The sequence below is a fragment of the Eurytemora carolleeae genome, unplaced genomic scaffold, assembly GCF_000591075.1.
Source record: "Eurytemora carolleeae unplaced genomic scaffold, Eaff_2.0 scaffold2149, whole genome shotgun sequence".
Lineage (NCBI taxonomy): Eukaryota > Metazoa > Arthropoda > Copepoda > Calanoida > Temoridae > Eurytemora > Eurytemora carolleeae.
Window position 1 is genome coordinate 178 of NW_019398361.1, and position 17106 is coordinate 17283.

The following is a 17106-nucleotide window of genomic DNA, read 5'->3' on the forward strand; positions in this document are numbered from 1 at the left end:
AGATATTCGCGAGAATATAATTACTGGGACCATAATCAAAGTTTTCAAAGTTTTTCTTATTAATTTGGTTATTTTTTCAATCTTTCATTGTGAGAAAATTACTAAATGAGCAGGGAGTTGGTTTGTACCGTAAAGCTAAGAGGAGAATGTAACCTATTCCCACATGTTTAAAGATTCAAATTTGTTTCTTTTAAAGTCAATTTTTAATAAAAGTGAAATTTTTCGGAGCATTCTTTAGCTTGGCTTGCAGAGGGTTCTGTTGGGTTTGGGCTGGGTTCTCCTAACTACCTGGGTTTGAATAGGATTTTGATGGGGGCGAGGGATTAAATATCGAGAGCTGCCACATTTGGCCGCTAGGTGGTGTCTTCTCTAAATTAGAGGTGGCTTGAATATGTATCCTGAAATTGTTATATTTGTATCCACTTTTTCTTAATAATAATGACTTGCATTATTAACAGTTTTAAAAATATTGTTCTGCATTCAGTTTTTCTTATAGAAATAATAAAAAATGTAGTTTTATTTTTATTTTCGCCGTTTTCAAAATATTCATAATTTAGAGATAATTTATTAAAAAAAACCTCTGTGATATTCTTTTCCAAAAATTCTTATTTTTTTATTACGTTTTAATATTTACAGTGTGCACAAGGAATACGATTTTATATAATATCTGAAATTCAAGATTTGAAGGTTTGCATTGCAATTTAATCTTTTTAATACTTTTATTGATTTTGATATATACCTGCTTTATACCTTCACTTGTGCTGTTCTCTCTATTCTCTTATTCTATCCTGTTTCTTGATACAGATCATGTTTCAATTGTTAGAGCTACTATTCCTAGATACACATCTGGTTTCTAGAAACAGATCCTGTTTCCCGTTACAGATTATGTTTCTAGATACAGATCCTGTTCCTAGATACAGATCCTGCTTCTAGATACAGATCCTGTTTCTAGATAAAGATCCTGCTTCTAGATACAGATCCTGTTTTTAGATACAGATCCTGCTTCTAGATACATATCCTGTTTCTAGATACAGATCCTGTTTCTAGTTACAGATCCTGTTTCTAGATACAGATCCTGTTTCTAGATACAGATCCGCTTCTAGATACAGATCCTGTTTCTAGATATAGGCCCTGTTTCCATGTACAGATCCTGTTTCTAGGTAAAGATCCTGTTTCTAGATACAGATCCTGTTTTTAGATACAGATCATGTTTCTAGATACAGATCTTGTTTCTAGATACAGATACAGATAAAGTTTCTGTTTCAATATAAAGATCCTGCTTCTAGATACAGATCCTGTTTTTAGATGCAGATCCTGTTCCTATAAACAGGATCTCCATTTTCCATCAATTCTGTTTCTTGAGATAGATCCTGTTTTTAGATACAGATCCTGTTTCTTGGTAAATGTCCTGTTTCCATATACAGAACATACAGAACCAACAACTTTAATTAAAATATTTCACCAACAGCATATTGCTTTGCTTCAAAGTTTTTATCAATTTTAAGGGAATTTATTACACCTAAGATTACCCTGCTATTAAAATTTAGAATTTCATACCTAATTTTTCCCGTGGGGTGATAAAGTTACTTTATCATCCTACAAACAAACTAGAAAAATTAAAAAAACCCAGCAAAAACTTATTGCATCTAATATCAATTAAAATGACAAAAACAGATATTTTCTTCCTACTATACAATTTTTGGAGTATTTTCTGTAAATTCAAGTTTTCTAAATTATTACTCTTAGATGATTAAAATTTCTTATATTTTGTTAACTTTTGTTATAATTTTAATAATATATAGCCCTGTATCCAGTGCAAAAGCATTCACATGCTGTAGAACTTTTCACTCCGCCAACTTTAGTAAAATAAATTGTTAAAAAAAAATTGCTATAATACATAATGATTAAGCCTACAGAGTTTGCTTTCGTGAATTGAATATGAATAAGTAATACATATGAAACATAAATTTAACTCTGTCATGAAAAAAGTCATTAAAAAAAATGAAAATGCAAAAATTAAAACTAAAATATGGTTCACAGTGACACAGCTATGACTTTACAAAACTCAGACTTCCAGTTTCTGACAAACTTTAAACCTAAGTTAAAATGGGAACCAATAATTTATAAGAAAATGAAAATTTTTGCGAAATTGCGGTGCTTTTAAACACATATGTAGCTCGTTTAATTTTGATTTACACACAAATCTGAAGAAAAGCATTTTTTCAAAAATAATCTACAAAAATTTTGAATTTTAAAAGTGAATTGCTCATTGTGTTAAAAGAACAACGAAGAGAATTGTCAAAATCAAACACTTTTCAAGAAAAACTACAACATCTTTTACATTTTTATCAGAGAATTGAGCATGGAGGGTTACTTGAAATTACAAATCAGAAGTTGAAATGAAATACATCATTGATTTTGATAACAGTGATAATCAAAAAACCGTGGAATAGGAAAACAACCTTTAGACTCTGGTTATGCCTTTTAATATTGTAGTTAAAGGGAGTGTTTCAGAAAAATGAATCGGGGTATAGGCTTAACGCGATAAAAAAGCGCTTTTGAAAGCTACGAATCTTACTTCTATCTGTTGCGTCTATAAGGAGAAAATTGTCAAAAACGACTAATACCGAAGAACATTGTGTCCATACAAATTCAGAAAGATGCAACATTCAACTCAAATCGTAAACAAATAAATTTAATTCCAAACAAATCATTCAGATATTACAAACAGTAGTCCTCGATTATTTTTGAAGCATTTGTATTTAGTTAATATTTCATAATATTTCTGATTTTTTTTAAGAAATAATTTTCGCTGGCGCTGGATTTTCGAACATTCCTGGAAAATATGAAAATGTCGTCTTCATTATCAAAAATCCTCAAACAGGAATAAATGTTTTCAAAGGTAACTCTCAGATCATCAAAAATGCAAAATATTATGAAATATCAACTATTTACGAATGTGTCGAAAAATAATCGATGACATTGTTTGTAATATCTGAATGATTTGTTTGGAATTAAATTGATTTGTTTACGATCCCTTTCATTTTTCGTGAACACTCCCTTTAACATAAGACATGGTAGTGTTAACACCCCCATTTCCCTTAATGAGAGAAATTTTAAGCTAATAATAAAACTATGTGCCTTGAAATAACATCATATACACTTAATAGTTGATTTAATATTGTCTTCCTTTCTTCCTATTCCACAGTGTTTTGAAGTTTTCTGTATTACCTTCTGCAGCCACAACACCATCATATTGTACATCTTTACTTGTGCAATAGCTTTTAGAGCCACAATCTAATCATATTCTAATATTGAATTGAACAACATTATTAACAGATGAAAACGTAATTATTTATCAAAATGCATGATTATTATTATTAATTATTATTGTTATTATTATTTAAAGGATTAAAGATCCCATGATTCATTATTATTTGTTTATTTTCAAAATAGAACTTTATCATTTATCATTTATCATTTAGAGTACTTTTTTCAAAAGTTCTTTTTTGTGTCAAATTTAAGACTTAATTTCTATAAAAAAGAATTCTGAAAACATGCTTTGAGGTTGCCAAATTTTTATCACAGTAAAATCAATTTATTAATAATTAAAAACATATTATGACTTTAACATTAATAATTACCTATGTTTTTTGTTACCCTTTCTACTTCTCCCGATGTACAGTTAAATATACCAGATATAAAGTTTGAATTTGGTCTGGGTTCTGGCCGAGGGGTATTGCCGCTTGAAGTTCTGCAGTAACATAAACTGGAAACCCAAATGAAGGTGGTGGGTACTGAAGATATACTGGTGGATGGTACTGTAGGGTTACTGAATCATTGACATCATTTTTACAACATCGTTTTAAAACAAATCTATTACCAATCACAAAACAAGGGAGGGAAGGAAATTTGTAACTAAACAACAATACCCAGGGGCTTACAAGGGGGGGGGGGGCACTGGGTGCAAATCCCCCCCTATGTAAATAAGGGTGCCTCATTTATGAAATGATTGCATATTATGTGGGGGAACAGATCATCATGATATGGTTTAATCCTTTTTAAAACTTCATACTCAAAATTCAGGAAATATAAGCCTAAAATTTTGTCTTGCTGGTACATAAAATCAACAAATATATGTTCTAAACCATGTAATATAGACAAAAATCTTAAGCGTAAATTGTTGGTTTCCATTTTGTCCAAAATTATTCCGGAGTTCCACTTTACAGATTAAAAATTTACAGGATAATGGAAACCCTAGGCATAAATTAATGCCTTAATCTCAATGTGTTTTACTTTAAATAATTTGAGACACAGTGTTAACTAGGTTAATAAAAAATGATTCCCTAAGGCAAAAACAACCACATTCTTCAGCATTCTTCAGCCCAGACTTATAATTTAAGCCTAAACAACAACATAGTTCACAGTATTAAGCTAGTGTGCATAGATTTAAAGGAGAATAGAAGGCAAAATGGTAAAAAGTGCCAATTTGGGACATCTGGGTATGCAATTGTCGAGTGTCCATTAAATTGAACTACAGTTTTCGAATAAAACCCCAGCATCATATTCTACACTGTTTTGAATTTATATATATATAACACCAGTCAAATGAGAGTGGCACATTCTCATGCCAGCCGCTATGCAGGTGTATTGAAAGCAGTGTTGAAAAGTTTTATAATTTGTAACAACACATAAGACACTGTGATCTAGACGGAAGGAAAAAGTCAAATTATTATTGCGCACAATAACGTTTTGACCTTCAGATCCTCTGTAGTTTTGATTATATCAGAGAAAAACCTTCTCTTATTGAAGAACTTTTGAGAAAAACAAACATTTTTTTAACTTCTAATATGTAACTTCAGATTAATTTGCTATTCTCATATTTGAAAACTTTCAAGATTTAAAAGTTTGTCAAAAAGAGTCTTTAATCATGGTATCAGACCAATCACCATTTTTAGATCTGAGAAATCATTAGTTGAAGCAGAAGGAATTGCTGGTTATTTTTAGTGTTTTAAATCCGCAAAGAGGTAAAGAATAAGAGTTTCACCTGAAGATGTTGTTGCTGAATCATCTGCTAAAAACCCTGGAAGAATACACTTCTTCGGAATACAACCAGCTAAAAGAGTTTTTATATCTGAAATAGACTGTAAACATACTTTAAAGTGACCCTTCTTTCATAGAATGCATGATTCCCAAAAGTAACCTTTAACTCGATCTTTGACGAATCCAGAATGACTGAATGTTAAGAATTCTCAAAACAGTTATTTCACTTGATTTCTTCCATTATGAAGATTTCAAGTGACTCTTTATTCAGAGACTATGATATCCGAATCACAATAATACAGTCATAGATTAATTAACAATAGGATAGATTAATTGACAATAGGATACTAGATGTTGTCTTTTTTAAATTTAGGGTTATTGTGGATAACCCCCAAATCTTGAAAAGACAACATCTAGTGTCCTCTTTGTTATTGTTAATTAATCTGTACTGTCCATAGTAGATTCAGGTTCATGGTAGGCAACATGCAGGCCGGTTTTTAAGCTGCTACAAACAATAAGCATAGTACACTAAACAGACGATATTATAAGGCAAACCAGTAAAGTTAACTAAATGAATCCGCCCCTTTTACGGAGATTCTAGTAAGTCTGCGATTGAACTCACAATTTAAAAAAAAATGCTAACACACTGTACATCACTCTTAGCAATGTACACAAGCTTCTTGGCTTTTCATTTTTGGATATAACCTACAAATATTAATGTCATTCACGTCTAGACAAAGGAATAGTGAATAGGATATGCCATTCATTTAGGGTTGTTTGAATAGTAATATACATGAACAATTCCTTCAACAAATAAAACAAAGTTTTACCACTTTCTGTTGTTGTTGTTGTTGTTGTGGACGTTGTTGAAGTTGTTGTGGTTGTGGATGTGGTTGTAGGTGAAATTGAAGATATGGATACAGGTGCGTTTTTATCTAATCATGTACAGTTGTTTATCAATACAATTAATACAGCTTTTGATTCTTACAAAGCTTTCAAACAGCATGGAAACACATTAACATGGAAACAAAGAGTAGATGGCAATTAAGAGCTTCTCTTTCTTTACTTGTAAACTTATTATTTAAAAAAAAACCTTAGAAATAAAAACTGAAATAGAAAAGTTATCTTTATGGTACTGATATATAGGCCGAGCACTGTACATAAAACATGCTATTTTCATATCATATCATATATTTTTCTGCAGTAATAATTAGTATAGATATGAACGAAGACAAAACTATTTGAAGTATCCAGGAGTTTGTCCTGAGAAATTCTTGAAATATATTAACCCTATACAGATTAGGTTTTTTTTGTCTAATATATGTTGGAAAGCCAAAAGTCAACTTTTGTTAGCTGAAAAAGAAAAGCAGGGGTACCTGCACCAGGATCTGGGGGTGTAGTAGTTGGTTCTACTCCAGAGTCTTTTCCTGGCAAAAATTGTGCAAAAAAAATAATATTATGATACACATTACTTAAAAGTTGGGATTCTAGGTTAAAGTGAGAGGCCGCATAGGCTGTAGGTATCCATGAGTTACAAAAATGCCAACCACACTTTTTAAACACATGATTTTAATGATCCTAGCATTTTACCCATTATAAAATTGGGGGTTTCTATCTGAAAGTCTCAAGAACAAATCTGTAATTGATCTCGACAAAATACTCAAGAATTGGTCTTAGAAATTCTCTGTAATTGGTTTCAACAATTAATACTTTAGAATTGTTCTCAAGAAATTCTTAGAAATTGGTTACAAGAAATTCTTTGAAACTAATTCAATAGAATATGTCTTCAGAAATTCTGAATTTACAGACAAATCCCTTGGCAAGCTAGCATTGGAGCATATCCACAGAAATATCCTAAAAATTTCTCCTTGGGGATTCTTTTTCCAGAAATTCTTAAGATTATACTCCAAAGGAATTACAACCTTATGGTGTACTGTTCACCTTTGGTATTTCAAACTAAGGTTGTTTGATATACCTAAAGTCATAATTAGATATATTTAAGATCTGTACGGCATTGGGTTGCAAAGATAGAAATGAGAAAATAAGATTTTGTGGCAATGACTTAATTCTGTTACTTCTTTTATATCCCGATAATTTTAAAAATATTTATTCAGATTTAAATGAAATTTTGAGAACAATTTTATAGATATTCGCAAGAATATAATTACTGGGACCATAATCAAAGTTTTCAAAGTTGTTCTTATTAATTTGGTTATTTTTTCAATCTTTCATTGTGAGAAAATTACTAGATGAGCAGGGAGTTGGTTTTTACCTTAAAGCTATGATGTAACCTTTTCCCACACGTTTAAAGATTCAAAGAGATTGAGTTTTTGCAACAAACTTATATTTTCTAACCCCTATATCTTTGCAACCTGATGCTGTTAACCTCTGATATTTCAAACTTAGATTATTTGATCTACCAGAAGTAATAGTTTGAAATATCAAAGGTCTAGGAAAACGGGTTGCTAAGTTATAGGAATTAGAAAATCTGAGTTTGTGGCAAAAACTCAATTCCTTTGTTTCCTTTAAAGACAATTTTTAATAAAAGTAAAACTTTCTAAAGCATTCTTTTGTTTGGCTTGTAGAGGATTCTGTGGGGTTTGGGCTGGGTTTTGCTAACTACCTGGGTTTAAATAGGATTTTGATTGGGGCGAGGGATGAAATGTTCATACCCTAAACCCAATTTTGTCTCAGTGCAGGGATAAGTGTTTTACTATAGTACCACCTGCATCTGTTGCTGGGGTTGTTGAGGTTTGGCAGTTAAAATCTCCAGATATCACACCATTGTTACTCCTAACATCATCAGGTTTTTTAGTTTTGCAGAGACATTTACTTCTTTCCTTATTCCACGTAAAAGCTCCATGAAAACTTTATCATATTCCATTCAATTTTTTTGTTTATATTGGTATTACTTTTTGTTTACTAATTTCTTCCAAAAAATACATTCTTTTAATATTCAAATTTATCTATAGTTTTTTAAAGGGAGTGACCGGCTATGTAAGGTAGTTAAATTGACTATGCAGTGTTGTGGAAAACTTCTTTCGGATTCATTTCAGGCATGTTAAACTTTTTAAAGATTTGTAAATCCTAAGTTTGAGCGCAAGTTCGAACTTCAAAACTCCTACTTTGGGGGGTTGATACCTTTTCAGAATTAGTTTTTTAATTATTAAATAACAATCGTACATAAAATGTAAAAAAGTTCTACAATAAACTACAGATGTCATGTATAGGAACATGTTGAGAAATTAAAAATATATCTTATCATTGAAAATAAGTAATCTTGTTCAATTATTAGTTTCTACTTTCTCATTATTCTGGTTTCTAATTATTCACAAAGATTCTTTGCAGATTTTCTAGAATTATTATTGAAAAGACGACATTTGAAGAATTTGAAGAAATCTGCAAATAAATTCAAAGAAAATAAGAAATTCAATATTATAATGAAAAAGAAATAATTGATTTTAGCATAGATTTATTGACAAATTTATTTTGAGAAATATGTTCCTAACCATCTAATTAGATTACTGTTTAATTTTTACTTTATTTTTCGTTGTCGTTATTTAATAATTCAAATAAAAATAATCCTGATAACGTATCCACCCCCAAAGTAGCAGTTTTGAATGTCAAATTTGCGCTCAAACTCAGGATTTACAGATCTTTAAAAAGTTTAACATGTCTCAAATGAATCCAAAAGAAGTTTTCCACAACAATGCATACTCAGTTCAACTACCTTACAAGCCGGTCACTCCCTCTAAAAAGCAATTTCTAAACAAATATATAATACATTCAATTTTATTTAATATTTTTGATTCTTGACAGATAATTAAAGGTTACTGGATTTTGAATCAAGCATTAATTATTTTTTAAGTATAAGAATATTTTGACTACAATTGACCAAAAAAATATTCAAAACTGAATATATCGGTATAGAAGAATACATCCTTAGTCCTTTCACCGAATTCAAGTACAGGTAAGGAGATGTGAGGCAGACGGAGATGACAGCTACCTGGCCAGAAGTGATCATAGATAAGATAATATAATGAATTTAAAACATATTGATAATGTACTATTATTTTATACAGTTTTTGAGAATTGTTATGTTTAAACATGTTTATATCATTACAAATTCCAGAAATAAGTCCTAGGGATATCAAGGTCAACCATTTGCCCTCTCCTCTTTTAAGGGTCTAATGCAAATGCTTCACTTTTGATCCCAGTACCAGTTTCATAAACTACCCAACTCACCCAACTCTATTTCTTCATGTTTAATGTCTATCTCTCAGATATATAAATGAATGGGATTTAACAGTTTATACTTTATTGGTACAATTACATCTGTTAAAGTTTATTCTTGTCTCATTACATCCTGTTTAGATATTCATAATTCTCTTGTGTAATTAAGCAGCTCCGTCAACTCCTGTTCATATCTAACAAGGCAGCTCCCTAAACTTAATATCTTGTTCAGTTGCTCCCATTCAGTATCTACTAGGCAGCTCCCTCAACTTGATATCTTGTTCAGTTGCTCCTGTTCATATATAACAAGGCAGCTCCCTCAACTTGATATCTTGTTCAGTTGCTCCTGTTCATATCTAACAAGGCAGCTCCCTCAACTTGATATCTTGTTCAGTTGCTCCTGTTCATATCTAACAAGGCAGCTCCCTCAACTTGATATCTTGTTCAGTTGCTCCTGTTCATATCTAACAAGGCAGCTCCCTCAACTTGATATCTTGTTCAGTTGCTCCCGTTCAGTATCTACTAGGCAGCTCCCTCAACTCAATATCTTGTTCAGCTGTTTCAGTTCAGTATCTTCTATACTGTTATCCTGGATGCTCCTACCATCTGAGATGCTCCTACCATCTAAGATGCTCCTACTATCTGAGATGTGTCCATACTATCCACAACTGTTCCTATAGTATGAGATATGTCCACGATATCCACAGCTGCTCCTAGAGTATCAGATATGTCCACAATATCCACAGCTGCTCCTAGAGTATGAGATATGCTCACAATATCAACAGCTGCTCCTAGAGTATTAGATATGTCTATGATATCCTAGTCTTCTTGTGCCCTCTTGCAGGTTGTCCAGACGGGTCTGTACAAGAGTAGTTGAACTAGCTGGACTGGAGTAGAACCTCATTGTCCTTTATCTCCAGTGGCCCTCTCTAAAGGACCAGCTCGAGTATCTAGAGTAGTTGAACCAGACGTAGAATTGAAGAATGTAGTTCTCCTAGGGTTTCCACCGAATTCTGGGTTACAGTTTACATATGGAAATGATCCGGAAATTTTTTCCATTTCCACTATGAAAAAGGTTTTGGAAATCCAGAATTCGGGAACAATTTCCGGAACGATTTTTTTCCGTACAGAACGTTACAAAATAGTGTTCCGGAAAATTCCAGTTTATGGAACAATTGTTCCGAAATTTTCTGGAAAACGTTGAAGACATCTTATGTATGTAGTATATTCTGTTGTAATGATTAGTACGATCTATATTATCCATGCTATTAATATATCTTATCTATTTTATGTTGACCCTGTCCGGCTAATCCGGTCAGTTTAATTTGACCTGTATATAAATAAATTAGTTCTAAATGAAACGTTGTGTTATACGGACGTCACAGAGCCTTGAGTTTTATCTAGAGATTGAGAGCCTTGAGTTTTGGCTAGAGATAGAGTCACTTAGACTGTAATTAGACTTTGAGTAGTGTAATCTCGGGACCTAGATTTATTACATGTAGAAGATAAAACCAGTAAGTAATACTATCTACAGAATAATAGAATGTGCACCTGGTGTAGCTGTATTTAAAGTAATTACTACTGTGAATTATCATGAAAAATATAAATCCTTACTGCCATGTCTCAAAATAATTTCATCTACAGAAAACTGCATGGAAAGGAAGTCAACATGTATAGCAATCCTTGAGTCTAATTGATGTTGTTACAAAGCAAAAAGGTTAAATAGTAACTTATAAAATCACTTTTAAATTGGTCTGTAAACAGTATAGTATATACTACGTGTCTCATGTTCATTGAACTATTTAGAGTCATAATTTAAGGATAAAAGTCGTCCTCCTATTCCAGAGTTTTCTGGTTCTCACTCTATTTATATACTTTGCTCGTCTGTTTGCTTGTTCGTTTGTATTCAATAAATGTCCAAACAGCTGAACCGACCGAGCCCAACATTTGTGAGGCAACTCACATGGCCCAAGTGAAAGTTTAAAACAAGTTAAAAAATTATGCGGTAAAAAAAGTCGAAATTTATTATTTTTTAATTCACCAGTTAAAAGCCTAGTTTCTATAAACTCTTATTTATATGGTTCATTTCATCTCATCCTGATCAAATACGGAGGGGGAATGGGGGGGGGGCATAAGCCTATCCGATGACCCTCTTGAAAAATAAANAAACTTTTAAGGGTTCTGTTGTGAATTGGGCATTGTCATCTCTATCAATAGAAGTTAACTTGAAATAAGCTTACAGACTCTTTAATTGTGTGTTTTTGCTTCTAATAAATCTTTAAGTTACGCACCTTCTATATCATTTCCAAAATAGCTCTTATTATTTTCAAAGCACTCGGTGGCCAAGCATACTAATAAAAAATAAATCAATTATGAAGATAAATTTTTTCCTTGAAATTAAAAAATGATTTTTTGAGAGAAGAGAAGTAGATTTTTCAAGGCCAGATTTATACAGGAAGGCCGGGAAAGTTAAAAGGTCATAAGTAAAAAACCTTAGATAATTCAAATCTGTCACATGGTAATTTGTACATAGAGATACGGGTTTTTCCATACATACATTTTTCACAAAAATAGAACGTAATAATTGCTTATTAAAAAGCAATGATTCATATAACTAAAGCCCAAAACAGTGGTAATGTTGTCATCAAAACTGACCAAATTCAAGCTTTTTCAAAAATTGTACTTGAGGTTGTGGATTTCCTTTTCATTTCTTCTGTTCCTTCACTTTACTGTAAAATGATGCGCTCTCTGTTCCTTTTCCTTTCCCTATATGATGATCAAGGTACCTGGGTTAGAATCTGGGAGTTGCGTACTTACTGCAGAGGCTTGCCCTTTAAAAAAAAGTACATTGCTTTATAAAAAACTTTTTTTTGGTATGCAACAATTTACATTGAATCCTGCTAATGTAAAAACTAAAACCAGCTCTTTTACAAAGTATAATGTCATTTACAATTAAAGTAAATTGAAAATTTTAAACCTTGATGTATTTTCAATTTCAACAATATGGGGCAGAAATGATGAATTTTACGATGTAAAACGTTAGAGTTAGAGTGCTAATTCAACTCTTTTACAATAGGTTCCCCTTTATAAATTTCAATATTAACATTTTCTATAGCTCTATATTTCATGGAGGAATTGCCAAAATAACTGATTTCCCTCTCTATTTTTTGTTTATTATTTGTTTTATAAGGTAAAGATACCTGCGCCAGCATCAGGAAGTACAGTACTTACTTTTCCTCCTCCTTTCAAAAATAACATTGTAATTACAAAAAGTACAATGTAATTACAAAAAGTAAACCGTAGCTACAAAAATTACACTTTTATTTCATAAAGTACACTGTAGTAACAAAATTAAACTGTAATTACAAAAGTAAATTCTAATTACAAAAAGTAAACTGTAATTACAAAAAGTACACTGTAATTACAAAAAATACATAGTAATTACAAAAATTGTTTACTGTAACTACAAAAGTAAACTGTTGTTAGCAATTTTATACTGAAACTACAAAGAATATACTGTAATTACAAAAAGGTCACTAAAAATACAAAAAGCAAACAGATATTACAAAAAGTACCTTGTTATTACATGAAGTGCACTGATAAAATAAACTGTTATTTCAAAAAGTGCATTGTATTACAAAAAGTACAAAGTTTTTAAACTGCTATTTCAATAAGTGCTTTGTTTTACAAAAAGTACACTGTTTTTACAAAAAGTACAAAGTTATGATATAAAATTGAAAACTGTTCTTACAAAAAGTACACTGATAAAATAAACTGTTATCACAAAAAGTGTACTGTAATTACAAAAAGTTCAATGTATTTACAGAAAGTGCAAAGTTATTACGAAAAGTACACTGTTTTTAAACTGCTATTTCAAAGACTGCATTGTATTACAAATAGTAATGTTGTAATTTGTCCAAATATTTAGAATCAAAACAAACAACTTAAAAATTGATAGATTTCAGTCTAAGTATCAATTGAACCTTTTGGTGAAACTTATAAGACTTCTAATATTTAACAGTGTGCTCGCAGAATTTAATAACAGGAATTTAAAGTTTGATTTATTGACATATAATATTTACAACTAAAAAATTTGATAAAATTCGAACAAGTATGAAAGATGCATTAAATATTTAAGTTCAAAACGAGGCCAGTATTTTAGGAAAATTTAACAAGTATAAAAGATGCATAAAATTGTATATGTTCAGAACAAGCCCAGTATTTTAGGAAAATTTTATAAGTATAAAAGATGCATAAAAATATTAAGTTGAAAACAAGAAGATATTAGAGAGGGTTTTTTTAGGGGAATATAAATATATAGGGAAACCTGGTTGGAATAGTAGTTCTGTCTGTAGATCCTAGACTGAATTTACTGTGAAAAAGTGGCCTTTTTATTCGGCCTGGTATTGCATAATGATGATTAAAAACTAGGACATATTTCATGGCTTTTAAGAGGAAGAACGTTCTAGAATATGCAAATTGCATAATAATGATAAAAAAATATAGGGCCTGGGAAAATGGAAATCGTTAGAATGAACTCAATTTAAAATTCAGAGATTATAGAGAGAGAAGAGGGTGGAGGGAAACATATTCAATACATACATTACATATAGTAGTATAGACTAAATTAAATGTTTTTCTTGATTCTTTGATTGTCCAGAGTTGAGAAATAAAAAGATCTCCATCAATACTGAACATCTCATGTGCATTCTCTCCGTCATTTATCTCATCTCCAGTAGGTTCAAAACAATTGATTTTGTAGAATAAACCGTTAGAAATTATGATCCTGATCATAACAGTACACTTTCTACAAAAAGTATAAAGTTATTATATAAAATTGAATACTTTTCTCTCAAAAAGTGCAAAGTTATTACTAAAAGTACACTGTAAATACAAAAAGCCCACTGATATTACAAAAAGTAAACTGTTATAACAAAAAGTACACTGTTCTTGCAAAAAGTAATTACAACAAGTACACTGTAATTACAAAAAGTGCACTGTTACTACAAAAAATACACTGTTATTACAAAAAGCACACTAATATAACAAAAAGTACACTGTATTTACAAAAATTACATTGTATTTACAAAAAGTACACTGTATTTAAAAAAAAGTTATTACAAAAAGAACACTGTTCTTACTAAAGCAATTACAACAGGAACTTTGTAATTACAAAAAGTACACTACTATCAGAAAAAGTACACTGGTATTACGATTGTACACTGATAGTTTGAAGATTTTCTTTGATCTTCAAAATAAATTATTTGCAGCAGTAATTTGTCAAATTCATTTTTACAAGTATAAGTCATAAAACAATGATTACAATACAAAGCAAGACAGTCCTGACAGCTGTGCTTTCAAAACTACCAGATTGTATCTTTCAGTTTTATTTGAAAAAAAATATTTTTGGTAAAAGGCCGACCATCTTTTAAAATTGTCATACATAATATTAGATAGGGATAAAGGAAATGAGTTTTTGCCACAAACTCTGATTTTTTACTCCCGATGTACTTAGGCCTTTGATATTTCATCATATGAATTCTATTAAAACTCAAATTCCAAGTTTGAAATATCAAAGGTTTACATCATCAGGTTGCAAAGGCAAAGGGATTAGTTAATTCGAGTTTGTGGTAAACATCTAAGTCTTAGCTTTGAACTGTCAAGGGATTCCTCTTTTTAGGGAATATTACTAGAGTTTTCTTTATTACCTAAGAAAGAGTCCAAAATGCCCAAACCCGTCCTGAGCGTATCTAGGAAAAGTAAGACAATTAAAATATTTAGTTCCATTGGGTTCAATACTTTTCCACAGACTGGGAAACCAGTCAACTTTCCTCTGTTATAGTTACTGAAGAGAACCTTGCAAATAATTCCAACCATCAATCAAATGTTTTAAACCTTTTTTGTTCCGTATATAATATCTTAAACCCTATATACTAGAAAAAAAACAAGGCTACTAATATTTGTTTGGTAAATATAGTTGGTGAAATTAACAAGGGCAATTTATCCAAAATTACTGAACACTTGCCGCAACAGGATGCCAGGTGAAGACCTTGGATATTTCAAACTTTAATGAATTCTGTACAATAGTTTTTGAAAAATCAAAGCCCTGCAAACAGTTTGAAAGGAAAGGTAAAATGTTTGCAGTTTATGACCTCTTAGCTCCTCTCGGTATATGTTAACCACAAAAATGATTAAAGCAAATTTATCTGGTTGCAAATTAAAATTCAAACCATCAGGTTGCTGAAATATTCGAATTACTTCAGTTTCTTTAAAAGATAATTAATAATTCAGTAAAAACACAAAAAAAAGATGTTCTACTAGAAACATAATTTTGTTAATGTATGATTAGGGAACTTGAAAACAAAAAAAGAAGTGGGTTTAGAATCATCAAACATCAAATTCTGAGTGAATCAATTACAATTTAAGCTATACAGAACCAGAGATAGATTATGTGTTATAAAAAATACATTTAATATAATTTTTGAGTTTACTATGAATGGCATAATCCTTTATTATTTCTAAGAGAGAAAGTTTGCTTTATTGATGGATGCTGTTCAAAAACCAAAATAGAATGTTAATAAATGAGTTTTAATTCAGTAAAAAATGTGCTACTTGATCCTCATTTATATATCTTTATTTTTCTAAGATAATTTTTCAGGTGATTATTAGGTAAAGAAAGTAATTAAGAATTGAATTTTGTAATAAGATTAAAAAAATGGTTAGAAATCTTTCATATGAGCTACAGCTACCATCAAATTCATACTAAAATGACCATGCAGTATTGTCATACATCACATTCTAGTTTACTCGAAAAGATGCAATTTGAGGTAAAGCTTAAGAATAAACAATGAAAAAACAATTTAAAATGCAAGTGAGATCATCAAAATCAAGCTAAAATGACTAGTTGTATAGTAATAAAATGACTAGTTGTAATGTAAAAATCCTCCATACAGAAACACTTAGATACAGCTATGCTTTAGATTTAAAAGTTAAGGGAATGGAGGGGTAGGTAAACCTTCAAATTCAGATTTTTTTAAAAAAATTTCATTTTAGATTCAAAAATAAATTTTTTTCTAAGCTCCAATTATGTAGCAAAAGGCAGGTAAACAGACTATTCTGAAAACCTGCAGTATGTTCTATGTCATAAATGAGTTAATGTTTTAAACTTAGACAAAATGAAATTATTCATTGAAACTGGGCTTCAATAGGATACTTAACATATTAACTCAAAACATGGGACATGCTTAAATTAAACTATACAATATGGGCAGAGAAGATTATATCTATTCTCTTTGATCCTTTAAATACGTACCTTAAATTTTAACTTTATGAGGGTCTTAATTGTGTCATGTGATATCAATAACATGATAGTATAAACTTAATAGAAACTCATATCTAAAGAACTCAATAAAGGAAACTTTACAAAGAGAAACTCAATATAACAAGCCAGATGGAATCGATTAAAGCACTAACTTTGCACGGACATTTATTTTACATTATTATTAAAATACAAACTGAGGATCAACCGAAGTTAATCCTGGAATCATAGATGGAGCTAATTCTCCTCTCGGAGCTACTGGAGCTGTTATCGACCGCTATCTTCTGACACTTCATCAAGACTAACCCTCTTCTCGGGGACAAAATGGACATTCAGTTTGCTTTCTCTTCCGACGAAAGCACCGTTATCCGTGTTCCCCCGATAAGGATTACCAGGATTTGAATCTTGCTGCCCTGGAAATTTCCTCTCGCCGTTGGTCCAGCTCCAGTAGTAACGGGTTAAATCATTATTATTTGTTTGTCCAGTTCTCAACTCATGATAAAACTTAGCTT

The 17106-nt window shown here is 30.9% G+C and overlaps 1 protein-coding gene across 1 annotated transcript; it reads right to left on the reverse strand.

Annotated features, from left to right (window-relative positions):
- Nucleotides 1–1436: 1436 nt before the first annotated feature.
- Nucleotides 1437–10180, reverse strand: LOC111717270 (integumentary mucin C.1). Its single transcript, XM_023492776.1, has 11 exons — nucleotides 10111–10180; nucleotides 9916–10067; nucleotides 8982–9049; nucleotides 7769–7911; nucleotides 6420–6470; nucleotides 5874–5978; nucleotides 5048–5116; nucleotides 4347–4404; nucleotides 3645–3832; nucleotides 3232–3297; nucleotides 1437–1856 (listed from the first exon to the last, which is right to left on the reverse strand). Exons 1-11 carry the CDS (start codon nucleotides 10178–10180, stop codon nucleotides 1789–1791), a joined length of 1038 nt encoding a protein of 345 aa, XP_023348544.1. The 3' UTR covers nucleotides 1437–1788.
- Between the last annotated feature and the right edge of the window lie 6926 nt (nucleotides 10181–17106).

Excerpts from the sequence above, each read along its gene's own strand:
- LOC111717270 (XM_023492776.1), bottom strand. The coding sequence starts at position 10,180 with ATGAGGTTCTACTCCAGTCCAGCTAGTTCAACTACTCTTGTACAGACC. Across the intron at positions 3,298-3,644 it reads AAGGGTAACAAAAAACATAG|ATTGTGGCTCTAAAAGCTAT; the intron begins GTAATTATTAAT and ends GAATATGATTAG. Across the intron at positions 1,857-3,231 it reads TGGTGTTGTGGCTGCAGAAG|TTGGCGGAGTGAAAAGTTCT; the intron begins GTAATACAGAAA and ends ATTTTACTAAAG.